Source organism: Dermacentor andersoni, chromosome 8 (genome assembly GCF_023375885.2).
Source record: "Dermacentor andersoni chromosome 8, qqDerAnde1_hic_scaffold, whole genome shotgun sequence".
In the NCBI taxonomy this organism is placed as follows: domain Eukaryota; kingdom Metazoa; phylum Arthropoda; class Arachnida; order Ixodida; family Ixodidae; genus Dermacentor; species Dermacentor andersoni.
In genome coordinates this window covers 52,175,884-52,197,730 of record NC_092821.1, presented here as the reverse complement: position 1 = coordinate 52,197,730, position 21,847 = coordinate 52,175,884, and the positions used below count along the sequence as shown (strand labels likewise).

The 21,847-nt window shown below is 41.7% G+C and overlaps 1 protein-coding gene across 1 annotated transcript in view; it reads left to right on the top strand.

Annotated features, from left to right (window-relative positions):
• Positions 1 to 21,847, top strand: part of LOC129383470 (uncharacterized) — a 53,233-nt gene that overhangs the window by 9,002 nt on the left and 22,384 nt on the right. The window contains exons 3-6 of the mRNA XM_072289670.1: positions 9,634 to 9,759; positions 16,122 to 16,424; positions 16,593 to 16,689; positions 20,829 to 20,974. Coding sequence (XP_072145771.1) covers positions 9,634 to 9,759; positions 16,122 to 16,424; positions 16,593 to 16,689; positions 20,829 to 20,974 — 672 coding nt within the window. The remainder of the gene's footprint in view (positions 1 to 9,633; positions 9,760 to 16,121; positions 16,425 to 16,592; positions 16,690 to 20,828; positions 20,975 to 21,847) is intronic.

Here is a 21,847-nt window from a genome sequence, read left to right as displayed (position 1 = left end):
GACCACTTGAGCACGCTTCAAAGCCACTTACAAGTGTACACAGATGGGTCAGTGTGTGCACAGACAGATAGCTGTGCAGCGGCATTCTGCATACCCTCCCTTGATGTGTCATTGTGAGGCCACCTGGATCACGTAGTGTCATGTACAACAGTAAAAAGCGCTGCCATTGCTGCAGCCTTGCGAAAACTATGTACTTATTCCACATGTGATGTCATGGTGTTGGCGGAATCAAAATAAAGAAACAATGATTGCACCATGGCCCACCTCGAGACAAGTTTACAAGGCAGTTTCAATGGATCCCATCCCACGTACGAATTGAAGGAAATGAAAAAGCTGATGATAAAAAATAATGTACAGCACGAAGGACAAGGACTGCGAGAGACGACATACACAGCGCTTTCTTCCAAAAATATTTTATTGCATTGCCACATCGTGTGTATATATACAAGGGGGGTATGCGCAGAAAATGAAAGGCAGTCACAAGGGGTGTTCTAATAGCAAGTCACTGTACTGAGAACATGGTCACTTCAAGTGGCCATGTTGTGAGTACTGCCCTTGGAGTTTTTTGCACAAGAGCAACTTCAAGTCACACCTGCGCACCGCGCACATATATAGTTGAGTGACTTTACCCGCTTATGTCCTTTCTACAGTCTGACAACCTGAGCAACCACACACTGCCATTATATCTGTGTTAGGCTGGTAACTAACCTGAATAGGCACTGTGAGAACTTGGCACCATGCAAAGTAGACAACTAGCAGTCTTGGTGCACCTCATGGAATAAACAGCTGGAATTGGGACTGAGTAGTTGTGTTGGATACGAGCTGCAACACAATGTCCATGGTCTATAGAACTTTAGACTGCACGGCAGTACCGACATATAAAACAATGAGCTAAAGACAGTTCATTACTGACATTTATTGGACCAATTTTTCGTATGTCGGTGCCACCGTGCAGTGCACTTCCCTTTGACAACGCACTCTAACATCCAGCTCACATTCTTGTGCACCGAGGAGAATAAGTGTGATTATGTGCCATCATAAACTGCAGTGTAAAGACTTTTCAAAGGGTATTTCAGCACTGTTTAATAAGGTCTTTCATCACGGTAGAACGTTGCCGTGACTGGCTGCAGTGAAGGTTAAAGGGGCACTTCTTTTAATAAGATTGTCTGTTTACGAGACCGTGTTCATGTGGTATTTCTTTATGGGACTACATAAGAAACTTAGAAGTGCAGAGTAATACTTGCTCCTGGGCTAGTAACTGGTGTGAAATAGACATGGAACAACCACAGAAGAAAGACTCGAAAGAAAATTGCATGTTTTCTATGTTCATGCAGTAATGCTAGCATAGCATGGGCCTTAGAAGACAGAAGAAAGCTGCATAGGTACATGTGTATGTACCTTTTTCTTACCTTGCCCACTGTGCACTTTATTCTTATGTATGACGTAGTAGTTCTGCGGAAACCCGCAAGGTGGAGAGAAGTAATGAATAAAGGCAAAATCAGACATCCACCCGTTCGTAGCAATTGCTACAAAGGAAACCCTTTACGGGTTCCTCTAAAGAAAAGCCTCAGAGTTGAAGAAAAATTCGTCCTGGTCCAGGACTCGAACCCGGGACCACCGCCTTTCCGGGGCAGCCGCTCAACCATCTGAGCTAACTAGGCGACTAGCAGGTGGCAGGGCGAAATCGAATTTGTCGACAACACGAAGCAAAGGCAAGTGTTTGATGTAGTAGTTCTGCGGAAACCTGCAAGGTGGAGAGAAGTAATGAATAAAGGCAAAATCAGACATCCAGCCGTTCGTAGCAATTGTTACAAAGGAAACCCATACGGGTTCCTCTAAAGAAAAGCCTCAGAATTGAAGAAAAATTCGTTCTTGTCCGGCACTCGAACCCGGGATCACCGCCTTTCATTACTTCTCTCCACCTTGCGGGTTTCTGCAGAACTACTACGTCAAATAATTGCCTTTGCTTCGTGTTGTCGACAAATTCGACTTCGCCCTGCCATCTGCTAGCTGCCTGGTTAGCTCAGATGGTAGAGTGGCTGCCCGGAAAGCCAATGGTCCGTCCCGGGTTTGAGTCCCGGACCAGGAGGAATTTTTCTTCTACTCTGAGGCTTTTCTTTCGAGGAACCCATATGGGTACCCTTTGCAGCAGTTGCTACGAACGGGTGGATGTCTGATTTTATCTTTATTCATTACTTTATTCTTACGTTTATCAAAGGCTGTGAATTCAGTATTGCACCTTAATTATAGCCAGGCAAGTTGATTGTTGATAACACCTTTCTTTTCCTCTTTCTCTACTTGCATGTGTGTCACCCATATTGAAAAATAATGTATTTGCACTCTTACTATGCAAGATATTTACACCTAAGAATATCAGTTTTTGTTAGTGGCTGTAGCTTGGTAGCACCTGTGCGACTGGTTTTTTCGATGTTATTGTGTGGTGTGTGATATGATGCAATCTTTGTATTTTTCGTCTTTTTCTGGTCTCTAAGTTCTAGTGCTGGTATTACTCCTTGAAGATCTTTTGTTTTAGTGACATCAAGCTTTTTCATTGTCTTCTTAGTCAGTGGTTTCTTTAGAACAATGTAATACTTAATTGTGATTAAGAATTCAGTTGACTCTGTGTGTTTCATAGTGAAATTAATGATTGTGTATAGTGAATGCGCATTGTTCGTTCTTGTTGATATTTGAATGCTTGCACTAATAGCATCTAATCTTCTTTCGCTATCATTAACTTATTTATTGGGTTGCATTCTCCAAGAGAATTTAGTGGTGGTACTTGAAAGCTGCTTCATTACTGCCGTTGATTGCACTCGTAAGAATTTTGAGCCTGTTGATGCTCGTTCTTATTTCGTTCCTTCACAGGCTCAATTACAGTACTAGAAGCCCTGTCGTCACAGATGTGCCATATTGCTTCTGTTATGTATGTATCAAGCGATATTTTATCTGAGCCATGCAATAATATATACACCGTACGCTATGCCATTGTTACTACATACTACCACCATCAAACTTAACCCGAACACCGGAGCAAGGGACCTGCATGACTGTCAGCTCTATGAAGTAGTACCAGCTAGAATCTAGAGAAAAGTTTGGCCAGATAGGTGATACCTGTTGACAGTATACGTAAACAGTTGTTGCTCCGCGGACCCAGAGACAGATGATGGGTGTACATCCTCATTTCTGAGTCTCATTACCTGAAAGCTGCGTGGTCTCTCGCTGAGGTGGCACAAACGCGCTGCATCAGCGCTTGCCCAAGGTGGGCCCAAGGGCTGTCGCAACAACACAAAACAAAGGCAGCTGATCAGATATTGGGGCATATATATGCTTCACGCTTGAAATAGGAGGCCATGTAGTTTAGCCTACGCATTTAGTTTTAGCGACGTGGACTGTGCCTGCCAGAGTGCCACAAGTGCAGCAGTTTGCCATTATGTGAGCATGTGCACCCACCACCTGTATGTAGATCAGTGTAGTAAGAACTTGTTGCATGTAATGTGAAAGGATACTGAGCGAGAACTTGTTACATATACTGTCAACAGATACTGCGTGCCTGGCCGCACTTTCGTTGCAACTCCAGCTGTTGCCACTTCTTGGCATGAATGCTCATGTAGGCCACTCACTCTTGTGTTCATTTTGATCGTAGCAGTACAAGTAGAGTATTTGGCAATTTTGTTTTCTATACTTCGGAAAGGTTCTTTCAGAATTGAACTCGTACCAGCGCATGTTTGTTTCTTCGTAATTTACACGAATTAGCTGTTCTTTGCTTACTATGTTTACACAATGCAATAATGCATCTGTTTCGGTAAAATAAACATGGGAGCACCAGAGCGTTATACGCCCACTGACCCACTTAGATACTGTATAGAGTATTGAAAGTATAGCTTACACAATATGTTTTATCCTGTGTGATGCCTGTTGTGTTGCATTCTTTTGTCTTCTAAAAACAATGGTCCTTATGGCACATTGCTAATTGCATTCTTTACAGTGGACATGGCCTTGGAGTGCATTGATGGAGTGCACTGCTTTTTCTTAGCTAAGGTACCTCTTGTATTACGAGACGCCATTCCTCGTTTACAATTTTGGAAATGCTAGTCATCTCATTATTCAGTGTTCATTATTGATCCCCATACTTGTTTCTTGTTTATTGATATGTTTCATGCTTAGCAAAACACAGTGACACATCAAACAATGCAGATGATGATAGTAAACAACAGGAAATGCTGATGCAGCATCTGACCACACTATGCAGAGATAATAGTACTTGTGCTTTGCTGTGTGTTTTAGGCATAAGGCATGTAGTAAATAGGTCAGATGATGAAATACCAGCATAAAACCCCAAAATATTTGTAATAATGGTGCTTGTTTGACCAAGGCAATCTTGTCTCAGTTCAAGACCTCATTTCATGAACATTCTTCTTGTTTCAGGTGGTGCATTCTATAAAAGAAAGAAGCAACTCGCTTTTGTGTGCTCAGTGTTAAAGGGGTACTTTACCTCACGTTTATGTTTTCATTACGAGCAACTCTGTGATGTAGGATGTTATATTTGTCCAGGAAAGTTCTTGTTTTGGTATTCAAATGGGAACCACAGCTATGCTTCAATGGTTTCTATAATGGCAACATCCCTTATATTGAAATTGTTACTGGCAAGTAGGCTGTAGTAAAGAACATAAAACTTAATGAAAGCATCAACATGGTCATAATGAATAGCACATGCAAATATGGTGTACAGATATCAATGTTCCAAGTTTCTCATTTAGAAAGAAAAAATGCTTAATAGGTCACAGTGACATAAATTTTCTTCTTCCATTGTACTACATATGTGTATTGTTTTTATATGATAATTATCGAAATATCAAAAATTCTCCACCATGGCAACATAGCATGAAAAATTTACTGCTTTATTTTGCTGAAGCGACGCCACATGCAAGCACTACACATCTCTCACTTCAATAACTTGAACTGTGTAACACATCATTTTTTAAAAGTATGGTTCGAGCCTATCTACCTGTTCATTAAGCAATCGCATGTATAATTATTGAGTAAATGAGAAAAGTCAACCAGCTGTGCTTTGTTTTGTCTTTTCTGAAACCACCCTCAAGAACGATTGGATGAACAAAATGCTCAATGTTAGCACTAGCATTTGTCTTTTCTGACCTTGGCGTTTCCTAAGTGCTGTTTTGTTTCCATTGTGCAGAGTCAATTCATCCTCTCCAAGAACTGCCACATATGAGAAGTCACTGCAAAGAGGCTGTTGTGGTTTCTGTGGTTGTCAAACTGTAAAACTCTTATGTGTGAAAACACTTCAGGGCCCAGTCAGGCGAACATTTATTTAAATGCCATTTGTACCCGCAGAATTTCCTGCATATGTACAATCTGCAGGACACAGGCAAAGGCCATTTCAGTGCCCTTCATGCCCTTCGAGCTTTTTGCAAGATGGCATTCTGAAAAGACACCTGCTCATCCACATGGGCAAGCAGCCATTTCAGTGCCATTTGTGCCCTCAGAGCTTCTCCGATGAATGAAACCTGAATGGTCGCTTGCGCGTCCACTCAGGCAAGCAGCCATATCAGTGCCTCTCGTGCCCTCATACTTTTGTGAATAGCAGCCACCTCAAGGGGCATTTGCGCATCCGTGCAGGCAGGCGACCGTACTGCTGCACCATCTGCTCCAGGTCCTTTGTGCAAGCTGATAGTTTGACGATACATATGAAAACAGCACCATGAACCTGCTGAGTAGGTCACCAGCCACGACGGTGTACTTGTAATACATAAATGGGGTCTCAATTGGGAATAGGGGTATTCTGGTGCATTAGGAAGCATAAGTGTTGCTATTTCTTCTCGTATGCTGAACTGCCCAGTAACATCACAGCATCTTACAACATAAACAAATTGCAGGGAGCTTTGTTGTATCGATATTTCTTCCATTACACTAACCATATTCATGTCATATGCCTTCATTGAAGGCGCAACAATGTTAAAGCGATAATTTATCAACTATGCCTTCAAAACACTCATGTTTTCCGTAAAAGAGGCATGATAACTTCTGAATGTTTTACCAGTCATCAGGATTTGTTGATCCTCTTCAAATGTGCTGCAGCCTATATGAACATTCTCATGAGTGTACCACATTGTAAAAAACAAAAAGGAATAATAAAAAGAACACAGGAGCCTCATTTGATAAATTATACACGTGATAGGAGCCTTCATATTCAGTATCGGATGTGGCACAAACTGAATGTTGCTTGCAGACACTAGTCATAGTGTAGGGTTGTCTATGTTGTCATCGATGCTTGCCGTCTGGTAACACAGCAACGGGGCATTTCAATTCTTCTTATCACCTATAATAATGAATTCATCGAAAAACATTCCTGCTGTGAAGTGCCCTTAAGAGGGCACTGTTCAAGTTCCAGTGTGTGACCAAAATTTCTGGTGGGGCCTAGTGGAGGACCCTTCAAGAGATATTTACATGTGCATTATAAAAACTTTACTGCTCTATTAAGTTTTAATCTTTCAGTGTTGAAAGACCAGCGCGCTAAAGTAAGACAGTATATGTGGGTGCCTTGTTGTTTTGGAGTTGAACAGTATTTCCATGTCAAAAACTTAACCAATATAGCTGAACTTGCAGAAGAACCTATTTTATCTTTTTGTAGGCATCTACTTGTCTGAGTTGACCATTCCTTTGCTTTACACAGTAATTTAAAAGTGAAAAGTAACCAGACATCCTGTCTCGCATTTGCATGATTTTGCCATTTTCAAATAGTAACAAATTGAAAAGAATATTGAAAGATTTATTACTCATTCCAACTTGGGTGTGCACTTTGCCTTTGTTTTCCACTCGAAAGAAGGTAATATGAGTAAGGTTGCACCGTGTTATGACAAATACCATAGTCACAATGGGCTGATAGGAAAACAACTCGTGGTCCTCGGCATAACTAGCATGCAGCACTTTGTTCATTGCAATGCTTATGACACTTATTTCTGGATAATGCCAGTAACGTTGCTTCCATTTAATATTTATCTGTAAAATGCAGTCCCTTGGGACTCTGGGGTCTTATTTAGGCGTTTATTCTCTTCAGTGCGTTTCGGCTAAGGTGAAATTTTTTTTTGCAGTGTAAGTTTTCCTGCAGCTGCTTCTGTTAATCTGCTGTTCTTCAGCTTTAAGGTACCTTAAATTAAGACGTACTGTGATGCTATCTTGTCCTAGCCAATTTTTTTTTACCCCCTATGGCTGCTTGTTGCACTGCTAAGCAAAAGGTTGTGCATTCAAGTCTCAGCATCATTTCAATGAGGGCGAAATGGAGAAATGCTCGTGAGCCATGCATTAGGTGTAAAGTACATAACCGCAGATGGCAAAAATTAATCTGGAATTTTTCACTACTGCATGCCTTATAATTATATCATGGTTTTGGCACGTAAAACCCCATAACTGAAATAATCTCAATCCTCTTCTCTTTTTCCAGTGGAATGTATGAAGACATTGTGGTAGCACGCAGAAGTTTATTGAAACATACTGCACGAGATTTCATAATGTATTTTATGTACAGCCTTTGGTAAAAGAAATGAAGCCAATGAGAGTACAAATGGTGCTTCATCCTTGAGTACGCCTGGTGCTGGAAAACTTGAAGTTGTGAAAAGTCATTACTGAGCCTCTCATGCTTTGAGTGATGCCTATACATCAAGAGGCAAACAAGGCTTTTCATACTGAGCTGCCATTATTAAGATAGTGGCTTTCTTTTGATAAGTACAGTTCATCTAGTATAGTGCCTTGCACCCTGCATGAGAAGTTAATCCTTGGCAATAATATTGTTTTATACCTTCTGTGCCTACATGTGTTGTACTTTTCGATGAAGTATGTTATTAACTCAATCCAACTATGTAGCACTTTAGGAATTTTTGACAAATTTCATGAGTGGAGGTTCCTTTGTGGATTTTTCTTCAGTTTTGAAGGTAGGGCATTAAGTACTTCTGTGGGCACAATTTCTTTTCATCTCACATTTTGATTGTGCCGTCTCACATCTTATACATAAAGCATATACACAAGACTCCTTGTAAGACTTCTGTTCTTCTTAACATGTTTGAGCCTTGTCATTGTCTTTTTGCATGTAAGCATTTTTTTACAGCAATCTTTCTCACTGTTAGTTTTGTTCTCCTAAACATTTTACTGTTTTGTGTGCTCCTTATAATTTCAGTGATCACACACTGACAATTCTAGTAAATCTTTAATGCAAAGAATTGTATAGGAAGCTGAAGGATCACCTGTGCAATCACATGGTCGCGTGACCATACAACTGCACTGTCTGCTCCAAGTCCTTTGTGCTGACCATTCTTTTGGGCAGAAATATGAAAATGCAGCACTGTGATACTGCTGGAGTGGGCCTCCGGCCATGAAAATATTCCAAATGTGTTAAATGCACTCTGAATAAGGAATCTACATACTATGTTCTGGTGCATCTGGAAGCACAAGTGTCACCATATCCCCTGTTGTACTGAACTATAGAGAAACTTCAAGGCATGCTTCAGCATAATCTAGCAAGTTGTAGGGACATTGCAGTGCATCATTGTAACCATCTTAATGTGGTATTCCTTTATGTGAAGGCACAACAAAGCTCCTCAATCAACTGTTCCTTCAGAAAACCATCGTGTGTAGCAAAGGGTTCAATCATGATAAATTCTGATGTCTCACTGAAACAGGTTGGTGTTCTCAAAATGAACTGCTGCCTGTTTAGACCTTCTACTAAACTGCTTAATATTTACAGTGCACAAGAAAAGCAAATTGCGTGTTGTTTTTCTTAACTCTTAGTGGCTTCACTTGTAGGAAAGTCTTGTTTGTTGAGGTACATGATTATGTGGATGCCTTGGGTTTGACCTGACAGTACTTTTAACCCTTTCAATGGCAGTTTCTTACACAGGTGATGCACCTCCTGAATGAGGTTAGTGTTTCTTAGATACTATTGTAAAACTAATGTAATAGTGTAATTTTAGTGGTGTAGAAGGGAAGAAATGACATGAATAATGACAAATGCTCCCCAGTTACAGTCCTCCCATTCCTATCTAGCGTTAGTGACACAGCGAGAGAAAAACTAAGGAACAAACTGGTCCCTGAGGCGGTACTGAAAGGGTTAAGGAGTGGTCAACAGGAACAGCATGGGTGCACTTGAAGCCCTTTCATTGTTGTCTTATTGGCATCCTTTAATCCATTAAAATGGACTCGGTACTCCTTGGACGTATGGGTAGCACATTGAGCTGCTGCACCGAGAGAACAGGGTTCGAGACCAACCGTTACACATTTCTTTTGGTGCACTGTAGTATGTATATAATTCTATGTTATTATCAAAGTTGTAAACGTTTGACTTCACCATTACAACTCATGGAAAACCTTGCGATATTATTTAGCTGAAATGGCAGCCCATTCAATTGCTACACTGCCCGTCCTCTCACTTTAATAAAGTTCATAGTTGAAAGCTTTCATTTGTTAAAATGTGTTCAGATTTTAGAAACTTGTTCATCTGGCAATCATGTCTTTTCTAAGATCCCCCTCAAGGTACTGGACTAGCAAAATGCTCCTTATTAGCACTAGCATCTGTGTGTTCTGATTTTGCCATTCCATAATTGCGGTTTGGTTTTCAATATGCAGGATCAAGACATCGATACGTTCAAACAACTATTAAGTTGCGGCCGAGATGCCTCCACTGCAGTGACTTCTGTGGCATTGAAAGTGGAAAACTGTTCTGTCGGAAAACACACATCAGGTTTCACATTGGTGAGAAGCCATTTCAGTGCCACCTCATGGCCTCCGGCTTTTGTGAAAAACAGCAACATCAAGAGACACTTGCGCATCCACACAGGCGGGTGATGATTTCACTGCACTGTCTGCTCCAAGTCCTTTGTACAGGCCGATAATTTGAGGGCACATGGAAACACAGCACCATGATGCCGCAGAGTAGGCAGCAGCGACTTTGCTGTACTTGTTAGGATAGATGTCAGAATGTGGAATCTACTTAGTAAATGTGCAGTAGGCTGTGTGATGTTCTTGTGGATTGCGAAGGTGCCACAAGTATGGCTGTTTTTGGTATATTTTGAACTGCCAAGGAACTTTTATTTCACTGCAGTCTAAAAACATTTGTTGTAATGACACTGCTTGCATTATGGTAACAATATTTATGTGCTATCTTGCATGGGAAAGCTCAACAAAGAAGCAACCATCCGTCAACTATGCCTTGACAACAGTCATGTTTTCGGTTAAAATAGCCATAAGTTCTCAATGTATGGCCAATTATCAGAAGTTCTTGGTCTCCTACAAATTTACTGCTGCATAAATCAACATTCTTGTGAGTTTAAAAACCCCTCACCAGGTTTAGGCATCATTCACAGCAAAGTGACACACACACAGAGACTAGAAGACAGGACGAGCGCTTTTTCTGGTCTGTGTGTATGTTACTTTGCACTACACACCAAGAATATGTTACCGTGCCAGCCCGCCCAACTTTCTATCCTTTTGCATCATTAACAGAAAAGCACAGTGCGTAGGTCACATGATAAGAATTTTTTAAACCTCGAGGGAACCTAACTTCCTGCTCGAAAATCAAAGTAGCACACATAAATGCCTTTGTGATGTATGCACTGTCCACAACTTCATCAATTAATCTTGTGACTGGTAAAGCATCAAATGCTGAATTGTCGTCCTCTGAAAGATGAGAAGAAAGAATAAAGTAGGCTGGGCTTCTAAGATACTCGAGAGGCGATCCCACGTCTTTCGTATTGGAGTATTCAGGGAAGGAATGTCACTTGCGGACACTAGTCGATGCAAATGGGGTGCCTGTGCTGGCAATGAAGCTTCCCTCCTGGCAACACAATAACTCGACATTTCAATTCCTTCTATCTCCCCTAATAATGAACCCACAGGAAAAATTATTGCAGGAAAACGGCCTGGTGACGCTTCAACATTGGGCGGGTAACTGAAATATCCGATTGAGCTTGGTGAAGGGCCATTTAAAGTATGTTTACATGCATATTAAAAAAGCTAACTGCTTATCATTAGTTGGTACTGTTCAGTAATAGAAAAGACCTGTGTGCTGAGGTATGACCGGTATGTGGGTGCCTTGTTTTGGACATGAACAATATTTCCTAGTTCTCGGGACTTAAATGACGTGGCTGCATTCACAAAAGAATCTGTTTCATCAGCTTGTTGAAACAGCATCTTTTTCTCTGCAGCAGCCACTCCTTTGTTGTGCACAATATTTTGAACACTGAAAGTAATCAGCACTGTTGTCTTGTTTTTGTCAGTAGTGAATCTTCTAAAGAAAAGGCAGCTTGAAACACTCATTTATCGCTTCAGCTTGTCTGTCCACTTTCGCTTTTTTCCCTCATGAATTGCAGAGATACAGCCTAGTGAAGCCAAATTGGTTTTAAAAAATCGGTTAGACTCGTGGTCCTCTAGACAATACCGTGTAGCACTTTGTTCCTAGCGATGCTTATAGGCTTCATTCTGGATAATACCGATAATGTTTCAATTCATTATTTACTCATGGAATTTTATTGGCTTGTCACTTAGAAAACTTACTATAAGGATTTATTCTTTGCACTGCTTTTGGTAGAACATCAACTTCTCTTATGTGTAACTTTTCCTGCAGGTGTTGTAATGATTCTCCTGTTCTTCAGCATCAGGGAACTGCAATCTGTCAAATACAATTAAATGAATTCAGATACTTTCAAGGCTAAAGAATGGAAGATTCATAGATTCATATTATCATGGTATCTAGCCCTCCCTTTCTTTCCGTGATGACATTGTAGGAGCATAATAGGACTTTATTCAGTCATACTGATCATTATGTGCAATTTCATAAGATAGAAATGGAGCCAATAGGAGCGCAAATGCTTTTTGTCTTTGAGGGATTGTCGGTGCTGGAATGCTGTGATGAGTATGCTTTGATGCTTTGGCAAACACAGCAGAAAGCCGATGTGGCATTTTGTATTCAGCTGTCATTAATAACATAATGGCTCTTATTTTTCAAAATAGGCTGTGCATTTAGTGTTGTGCTATGTGGCCAGCGTAAGATGTTTATCCTTGACAACACTGTGGTTCTCCACTTTCTCTGCCTATTTTGTGTATCTCTAAATGATGAAAAATGCTGTACTCTCATCCACACTGTGTGCATCTTTAATAATGTTTGATGGCATTTCAGTGATTGTATGTTTGTGAATGTTTATTCATCTGTGAAACTGGTTTCTTCCGTATATTTTCTAGGGGGCATAAATTTTTTTCTTTTTTCATTCATATTGTATACATTGCTGTGGTCACTTAGCAGCTATGGCATTGCACTGCTAAGCACAAGGTCTTGGTATCAAATCTCAGCCCTGGCAGCCACATTTTCATGGGAGTGAAATGTGAAAATGCTTGTGTGCTGTGCATTGGGTGCACGTTAAGGATTCCCAATTGGTACAAATTAATCCTCAGTCCCCTACAACAGCGTGCCTCATAATCAGATCGTGGTTTTGGCACATAAAATCTCAGAATTCAGTTATTATTGAATCGCATTTTTACTGCCTGTTATGTATAATAGATGTGCTCCTGCCAGGAGCCTTCTTTCTTATGTGTGGCTGTTTCTCGTTTCTTATTTCTTATGGCTGTTTCAGTCACAGTGGAAGAATAGACTAGGTGTCTGAATGAGGCTGCCGCGCCAATGACTGTTTTGGTCCTGGTTTGCATTTCTCTCGGCACGTGGCATGGATCCCGTGGGGTCAATCACAGCAGCTGCCGCAGTGCTCGAGGCTCCTCTGCCATGCATTTGCTTAAAAGACTAGTAAATTATCCCATATAGTGTACCAGTCTAAACTTCCAGTGAGCCTTTGGAAAGCAAGCTTAGGTATATCCTCGTAAACATCTAAGCTTAGTAGCCCTATTCAGACCTAAATGTGCTTCACAACTCGTGAAACCTTACTGTAGAGACTAGTGATTACTGGGGCGCCACAAAGAAATAATTTCTGGGGCTACTAGGCCATAACTTCAGAGCCTTCCAATATGACTTCATGGTCACACGTGAGACGAAGCACAGAAAGGTGGTTTCTGAGTGATTCATGGTCATGACAGCAGTAGCGGGTAAACTGAAGGTAGGGTGCTGTATGTTTCTGCTATTTCTGAAAAATGAACAACATGCAAATTTTTCATAAACAGTCGTGCAGTTAGATTTAAGTGCACATTAAAGAGCACCAGGTTATCAAAATTAATTTGGTGTCTGCGACTATGGCATGCCTCATAATTCGAATGTGGTTTTGGTTGGCACTTACAGCCCCATAATTGTGCCAACATTTGTGCCGTGATGCGATGTGCCATGTGCAGCAATGACAACGCTCGACCCTCTCGCAGGTTATACCGTATTTACTCGATTCTAGCGCACCTTCAATTGTAACACGTACCTGTTTTCCTTGACCGAAAAAAAAGGGGGGGGGGGAATGCTCTCAATTGCAGCGCGCACCCGTTTGCCGTGACATAGAAAAAGGAAAGTCCTTTACATTACCGTGCACCTCATTATTTCATAGACAAATACCACTTGATCTCATTCGGAAAAACATAATATTTACCCCCAGTGCACTAAAGCTGCAATAAATAAAGTGGTAGTTTCGCCGGAAAGGCGAAGCATCGATTGCGATATCAAAATAGTAGAAAGCTATACAAAAAGTAAGGATAGTAGTTTTATCGGCCGTATAAACTTTTAAACATTCGCTCACTAACTAAATTAACAAGCATGGTGTCGTGCGCGCACTAGCAAACATGGACACGTCTCACTCAATGACCGCGGAAACTTTTTATCAGAATACTGGAGTGAGAAAGTGTGATAGCAGGAGCGAGCGAATTTGACCTTTGTGCGGCCTCTCACTTCAATGTGAACTAAGCAACGAGAACACAGCGTGGTGAGCCTAGATGCGTAGACTATCGCAGATCACTTTCAAGATAGGGGCCGTGCGGCCGTGCCTACGCGGCAGCCGCCAGAGTAGAATGCCTCTCCTGTTTGCGCCAGTCCCACACGCAAGTTTTGGGAACTCCGAATGCCCGTGTTACAGCCCGATTTCTGCCTGTCTCCGCACACGTGATCACTTCCCTTTTAATTGCGACGTCATGATGAAATGCGCCTCGCAGCATGCTTATAGAGCAAATGCAGAAAACGGGAAGATGAACAGTAGGCTAACCTAAGCGCACATACTACAGCACATGGAGGAAGCCACGGCAGCTAGGCTCGAAGCACGCACTAGGCAGCCATTTTGAAATACCGATGGCGATATGGTAACACAGATTTAGGGTCATACTCGATTCTACTGCGCATGCAATTTTCGGACCCGTTTTATCAGGAAAAAAGTGCATGTTAGATTCGAGTAAATACGGTAAACAATGCCGCACAACACCACCTCAAGCAAACACGTCTTCTTGTGTGTTCTGACACACAAGGAGATGTGGAGACGAGGAGACAAACAGCAGTGGTGCACACAAGATACCATTTATTATTACTTTGCTACTTGTATTGCACTAAATGCTGAAGAAATTAAATATTCGCACCTGCCGTGGTTGCTTAGTGGCTATGGTGTTGGCCTGCTAAGCGCAAGGTCGCGGGATTGAATTCCGGCCACAGTGGGCGCATTTCAATGGAGGTGAAATGCGAAAACACCCGTGTACTTAGTTCTAGGTGCACGTTAAAGAACCCCAAATGGTTGAAATTTTCCGGGGTCCCCATTACAGTGTGCCTCATAATAAGATTGTGGTTTTGGCATGTGAAACCCCATAATATAACTTTTTTTAATTGAACATTTGCAGTCAACATCACCGCTAATTATTGTCAGTCAAAACAAACAGATTGAAAGGCTTCGTTTACATTGATTTGCTCCGTGCATGGGATCCGGATAATTTTTTTCACTATGAAACATTTTGCAATGCTCAATAGCGAGAGGGCATACCCTGAGCACCAGGTATATAGTACTCATAGTATTAAATTGCATGGATTGTTCGAAATACATGCACTGGAGGAATAAAAGTGCAAGTTCGAAATTTCAGTAAGCACAACCGCATGACTGTACAAACATTTCCCAATGGTATATAATTAATGTGTGACTGATGCACTCGATAGCTAGAATAATACATAACTGTTTGCGACCAAAACAATGTGTAAAAAGGAGCTGTACTCAAAAATTAGAAACTTCGAACTTTCTTGCACATCCAAACCACAATGTGCGCAATGCATTAGTCGTCTTCTCAGCTCAGTAGATCTCTATCTCTGCCTGCACGCTATTGCACAATCAAGATTACAGTGCAGCAGTTTTCACCTGACATGCAACACAAGCACATCAAGACAAGTACAGGCAGGAAACTTGCTGAAAACACCAACTAAGAAGTTCAACGATGCATGATTGCACTGCAAGCCAAGATCAAAGAGAGAGTTCGCTAGGGGGTTTCTATTTGCATATTCAATTTTTCTTTGCAAATGGCACGGGAAGCACTAATACAGAGGTGGCAAGAGCTATTGGTGCAACAGAAAAGGTAACATCAGGCGTTCCAAGGCCGTTTTGTAGCAAAATACGTGATCACAGCGCCTCCTGCCACTAGCAGATGACAGAAAATGGGGATCCTTCAAGAGTGCAGCACTCCTGTCGGTAAAGGGAGGAAGCCTGAACAGAATTGTAGTCGGCTCACTCTGCAGGTAGGCGGTGTGATTGAGACACGTGTCTGTTCTTCCACTGCAGTTTGAGCCATGTCATTGTCTTCTTGTATGTAAGCATTCTTTTACACTAATTGAATGATCTGTATTCATTATGAATTGACTGTCTGTTTTCGAGTGATATATATTTATATGTTTGAGCTTTGTGATTGTAATTATTTGTTATATGGTTGCTGCTTGCTTGCGCTTATATAGAAATAACCTTCATTGGAATTTTTTGTGAAAAACCCAAACCTCCTTTCTCCTAATACCACTATATTTTCAATTAATTGTTGGGTGGGCCAGAAAAGTGGAGTGATCGCACTCGGAAATTCATTTACTTTTGCCACCTAATGCACTTTTTATGAGGTTCTATGAGGACTCATCCTTAGCAGTAGCATCTTATTTTTGCATTAAGTGCAATGTTGTTTTCATTGTGCAGGATCAAAGGATTCCTCCTCTGCAACAAATATCCATGACGACAAGTCACAGCAAGGACACCTCCACCACTGTGATCGCTGTGACTATAAAACTAGAAAACCGTCTGATCTGAAAGCGCACATTAGGGCCCACACAGGCGAGCATCCCTTTAAATGCCCTTTGTGCTCTTACAGCTTCTCACGCAGATGCCATCTGATTATTCACCTGCGCGTTCACACAGGCGAGAAGCCATTTCAGTGCCCTTCATGCTCTCGGAGTTTCTCACAAAGACCCACTCTTAATAGGCACCTCCGAGTCCACACTGGTGAGCGGCCATATAAATGTCATTTGTGCCCTCAGAGCTTCTCACAGAGATCTGCTCTGGATGTTCATTTGCGCACCCACTCAGGCGAGCGGCCATATGAGTGCCCTTCGTGCTCTCAGACTTTTGTGGATAGGAGCCATCTTAAGGTTCACCTACGCACTCACTCAGGTGAGCGACCATACCGCTGCACCGTCTGCTCCAAGTCCTTTGCAAGGTCTAATGACATGAAGAGACACATGAAAAAACTGCACCATGGCAAACCTGAGTAAGTCACCAGCCTTGTAGGGAGTGCATTATGTATTAGACAAAGTCAAAAATTATGAATTTATATATCTGTGCAGTATGCTGCATTTCATTGTGGTGCATCAGGAAGCAAGTATTGATATGTTTTTATATGTTAAACTGCCAAGCGACTTCAGTTAAACTGCCAAGCGACTTCAGGAGATGTTTCAGCATGATCTAATCCCTTTCATTGCACTAGCCACATTCCTGGGGTATGCCTTCATGTGCAGGCATAACCAATTGAGAAGCAATCCCAGAACTGTGTCTTCAAAACACTCCTGTTTGCAATGAGGTAGTCTGGATAAATTCTGAATGTTAGGCCAGTCATCGGGACTTCTTGGTTTCCTTGAAATATACTACTACTTAAGTGAACCTTGTAAGGGTAATGGCCCCTCACCAGGTTTGGGCAGGGCTAACAGGCAAGCATGGTGCATTGGTTGCACAGTTACAGTTATTCAACTGCATCATTCCACAGCATGAAAACAGCTCTAACCTTAAGTGAAAGCCTATGTGCTCTTGTAGAGGGGGCCCCGCGTTTAGGTGGGAAATCGTGGTCACTCAGATAAAGACATCACCAATATCAGTTTGTCCAATTTTTGTAACTTCCTAGGGACTCGATAGACATTAAAAAAGTTGTGCAGTGCGAAAACACAAATCGATGGCATCTACTGGCCTTAAGGGCTCAAATTTCCTCTGCCACATCCAAAATTATGGAACCCTTCATCTGTCCTGTGACAATGGCCCCTTTCCATTCTTGGTATGCTTGCCCGCAATACATTGCGTATGTTTGACCGCAATACATTGCTGTGGTGCGGTGAAGCTGAATTTTGGGAACGGGCATTGCGCAACGAGACTTTTGCCATGCACTCCACGGTACAAAGCCATCGGCAGGGATGAGGAAATCAGTCAGCACCATTTCTGACAGAAGTGGATTCTTTTCATAAAAACATGGCAAACAAGGGGAAAAAAGGGGGGCCTGGGAGCTCGTGATTTACATGTAATATGGTTTCTCGTCTCTGGTATCGGAAAAGGCTAGAGAGAAATGTGACATCCAGACACTGTTATAGGTAAAAGGGGGTCCTATGTTGGCAGTGAAGCTCACCTCCAGGCAACATGGTAACCTCACATTTTAATTCCTTCTATCTTCTGTAATCATGAATAAGTTTTAAAAATCATTGCAATAAAATGCTCCCCAGATGGATTTCGACAAGTTCCAGTGTTTAAGCAAAATTTCTGATAGAGCATAGTGAGAGCCGTTTTAAGAGGTGTGTACTTAGGTGCACCAGAAAAGCTGACCGCATATAGTTCGTATCCCAGACCAAGATGAATTTTTCTTCAACTGCGAAGCTTTCTGAGAAACCCATATAGATTCCCTTTTGAGTTTCTTGCTACAGTGAGATGGAGAATGCTTTTTTTTCCATTCATATTCTTTTTAATAAGTGTTAAAAGGGTCCGGAAACAGTTTCTTAACTTAGTAATAAAATGTTGCTTATCTTTAGAAAGAGGCTCTTCTGAACATGTGAGCCAAATGTCATTGCAATACTGGCAGCTGGGAATTTTTCATTGTCGCGTCAAAATCTGTAAAAAAAATGCTTGCTCTCGCCTCCACTATATCGTCCTGCAGCATTATCTCAACAGCTGGACCCACCGGCAGCTATTGACTGCTTTTGTAATCGCGTCAACATTCTCAGTACTAATGCTATGATTGCAAATTTTTAATTGAGTAAATGTCTGTGATCTTCCTCTCTGTATTGCCGATCTATACACAAGAGTTGCATAGCTGTGCCTGCTGTCCATGGACTCCCAGGTAGCAACAGCATGCTTTGTAGCGTGGTCTACCGTGGCCACCTTAGGGTGCTCTGATGAGCCCTCTTGCAACGGAGGCACTCAATTTTCGGGCAAGAGACTATTGGGATGAAAGGAAAGAGAAAGCTGCTCATCGGTGCAATAACTACATCTAACTCCACTTGTACTTGAAGGATCCAGAAAAAAATGGTCACATAAGGAAATGTAATTTAGCAGTGAGGTAATTCTATATTTAGTTAGAAAAGTCCTCGGAGCTTCTTTAGTCCTCTCAGGCATAGGAAAAATTTGCTTGCTCAGGTACGTCCAGCGTGTGGGTGCCTTACTCTTTTGGAGCTAAAGAGTCTTTCCCAGTCTTCAAGAACTTATAGGTGCACTCATAGGAGAACCTGTTTACAACATTTTGTCATTTTATGATCGTTTCTAAAGAAGACACCTTTAAACACTCGTTTATCAGCTTGACTATGTGCTTTTTTTTCCCTCTCTTCAAACATGAGGTAGTGTGCGTGAGGTTTCCCTGTTCTATGGGATTCACCTTAGTGAAAATGTATTGATAGAAAAACACAATTTTAAATTATGGTCCTCTGCATCAGTACCAGGTAGTATCTTGTTTGTAGGAATGCTTATTCTGCACGATCAATTTGTATATATCTAAGTGAATTAAGGTGCTCTCAAGCTGAAGAACAAAGATCCTTTGATTCATACAGTCATGGTATCTCATCCTCTTTGTTTTTATGCTGTGGATTATGTGAGGACACTGCGGCAGTGCATGGGCCTTTATTGAGTTTCAGAACCTGAATTATGTACAACCTTTGCCAAGACAGATGACGCCTGTAGTAGCACAAATGCTGCTTTCTCATTAGGAAGTCTGCAGTGCTGGAGGACTGTTAGATGCTGTACTCCATCTCACAAGTACCTTGCAGCACTGGCAAAGTTACGAAGCGTACGCAGGTAATATTCTTCTGCAGCGTTATATAGTTCTGGGCCTGACTGACTGATTATTGGCTACACTAGAGAGTTTGATCTTGGAGCGCAGCTCTTAAGTGCCCGTACCTGTGTTAGAGTGCAGATATGGGCATATCATTTCATTTATTATACCTCAAAGGCCCCAGTTGGGGTATAACATGAGGGATGGGTTTTAATTACAGTGAGTGTGATTCGAGTGCCGCCTTGAATTGATGCGGATCGGAGTGGTGCACGGCAATTGCGGTAGATGGTTCCAGTCCCATGCGGTCATCACAAAAAAAAGAGTGAAGATGAGTGGTCGTTTGTGCTGAAAGAGGGAAAACCACTCTGGGATGGTTTGTGCGACTGGACAAGGGATGAACTGGCAAGATAGCTGGAACTTCGAAGGGAGTGTTATAAAATTTGTGGTAAAGGCATAGTCTAGATATGTGACGTCGCATTTCAAAGTTGGTAAGGTGACCACGAACCTTAAGCTTGGAAACGCTGTAATCATAAGAATAAATAGAGTAAATAAAGCGAGCTGCACGAGTCTGGACTGATTCGAGAATATTAGATAGGTTAGATTGATGAGGGTCCCAAACAGTGGCTGCGTATTATAACTTTGGGCAAACAAATGCAAGATAAGCTATTAGTTTCACTGATGAGGGTGAGCATGTGTGTCCGCAGTGCCTGCACCATGGCATGTTGGCATGGTAAAGCCAAGGGTCCGAAAGTGAATGGTGAGCGCAGCAGGGGATAAAAAGCGAAGAGAGCATGAGGAGGAAAGCGGACGGGGAAACTACGGTGAAAACATGAGGCAGAAAGTGGAGCAGGCGGGTATGGGAGAAGCGTGAGGAGAAAAGCGTAGTGCCTCTCTGTAGTGATGATGGCTACAAGATGAGGCCACTGTAGTGCGAATCGTCTGTTGACCGATGGCATGCTCCGAGCACATCCAACGATACTTATATGAAAACAAAGCACTGGATTAGGGAGGTCTGCTTGCGGTGGCTGCTGTGAATTGTGTCCACGTGTCACGTGCTGCCTCTCGTGATCTCCTGATTAGTGAAGCAGTTGCGCTACGTTTCGCTCTGTTTGCAACAGGTGGCACGAGATGGATTGTCTGCACCAGCTAATATATTGCAAAATGAAACACGTATAGAACTGTACTTAAATTTCGCATTAGGGAGTATTGCAATCGCCGGAAATTCTTTTTTTTTTTTTTTTGCTCACTGCATGATACTGCACAGCGATACATGGCATGTGTCGCAGTGCGTGAGAATAGTGTCATGTGCATGCACAAAGAATACTGTCATGTATCCTTTGCACATGCCCGCTTGTTACTGTAATAGCCACTATAACTTTGATCACTTATAGAAACATACCAGGGCATGCATACAGCACCAACCACCCGCTTCAATCCAAATTTGTGCTTTTTACTGGCTCTCCACCCTGTGAGCAAGAAACAAGGTGCAAAATCGGTCATCGCAAAGCCTCATCTTGCACCGAAGTCAAAGCATCAGGTATGGTTTGTCGGAATTATTGAGATCGTGAGAGGTTCATTATTGGCTACACTTTCGCTCTCCACTTTCTCTGTCTACATGTGTATAACTAGTAGATTAGGAATGCTATATTCGCAACCCTACTATGTAGGATGTGTAATAGCTTTTGTTAGCGGGCGTGCCTTTGGGAATTTTCCTTCATTTGTGTGACTGGTACCTTCAGTTTATGCTCTGTGGGCATGAAAAGATGTGATCTGTTCTCTTCATCAGACATTTTTATTGCCTTTGGATGTATTTTGTCGAAATATTTTTATTCCTCTTAGCCATGTCATTATCTTCATGTATGGAAGCATTCTTTTACAGCAGTTGAATGACCTGACTTCACTAAGAATTTACACTTGCCCTTCCTTGAGGACTTTATCAATCACTGTGCTTGATAAGTGCATTGCTATTGTTGTCAAATGTTTTATTTTTATTTGCACTATAATGATTACCTTTGTTGCAGTCATTTCTTAATAAATATCTTTTTCTTTCTTACCTTTATAGTCTCCTCAGCATTTTATTCTCTTCAATGCTCCTATAGAATATCAGCGATGTCACTTGGAAGTTTTATTTCTTATTGCCATTTAATGCCGTTGCTATGACTTATTCATCAGCAATTTAATGTGAGCCAGTTCTTAAGATCTATGTGGGTTTTTTTTTTCATTCTTACATTGGTTCATCTAAGACAATAGCAATTTCGTTGCCACTGCTGTTCTATCTTTCTCTGATAAATTAAATGCTCAAGGACAAGACACTAAGTGCGCATAATAGAAAAACTAACAGGAAACATCTGAGGCCAGGCAACACATGAATACTATAAACCATAGCAGTGTATAGCTAAACCCAGATATA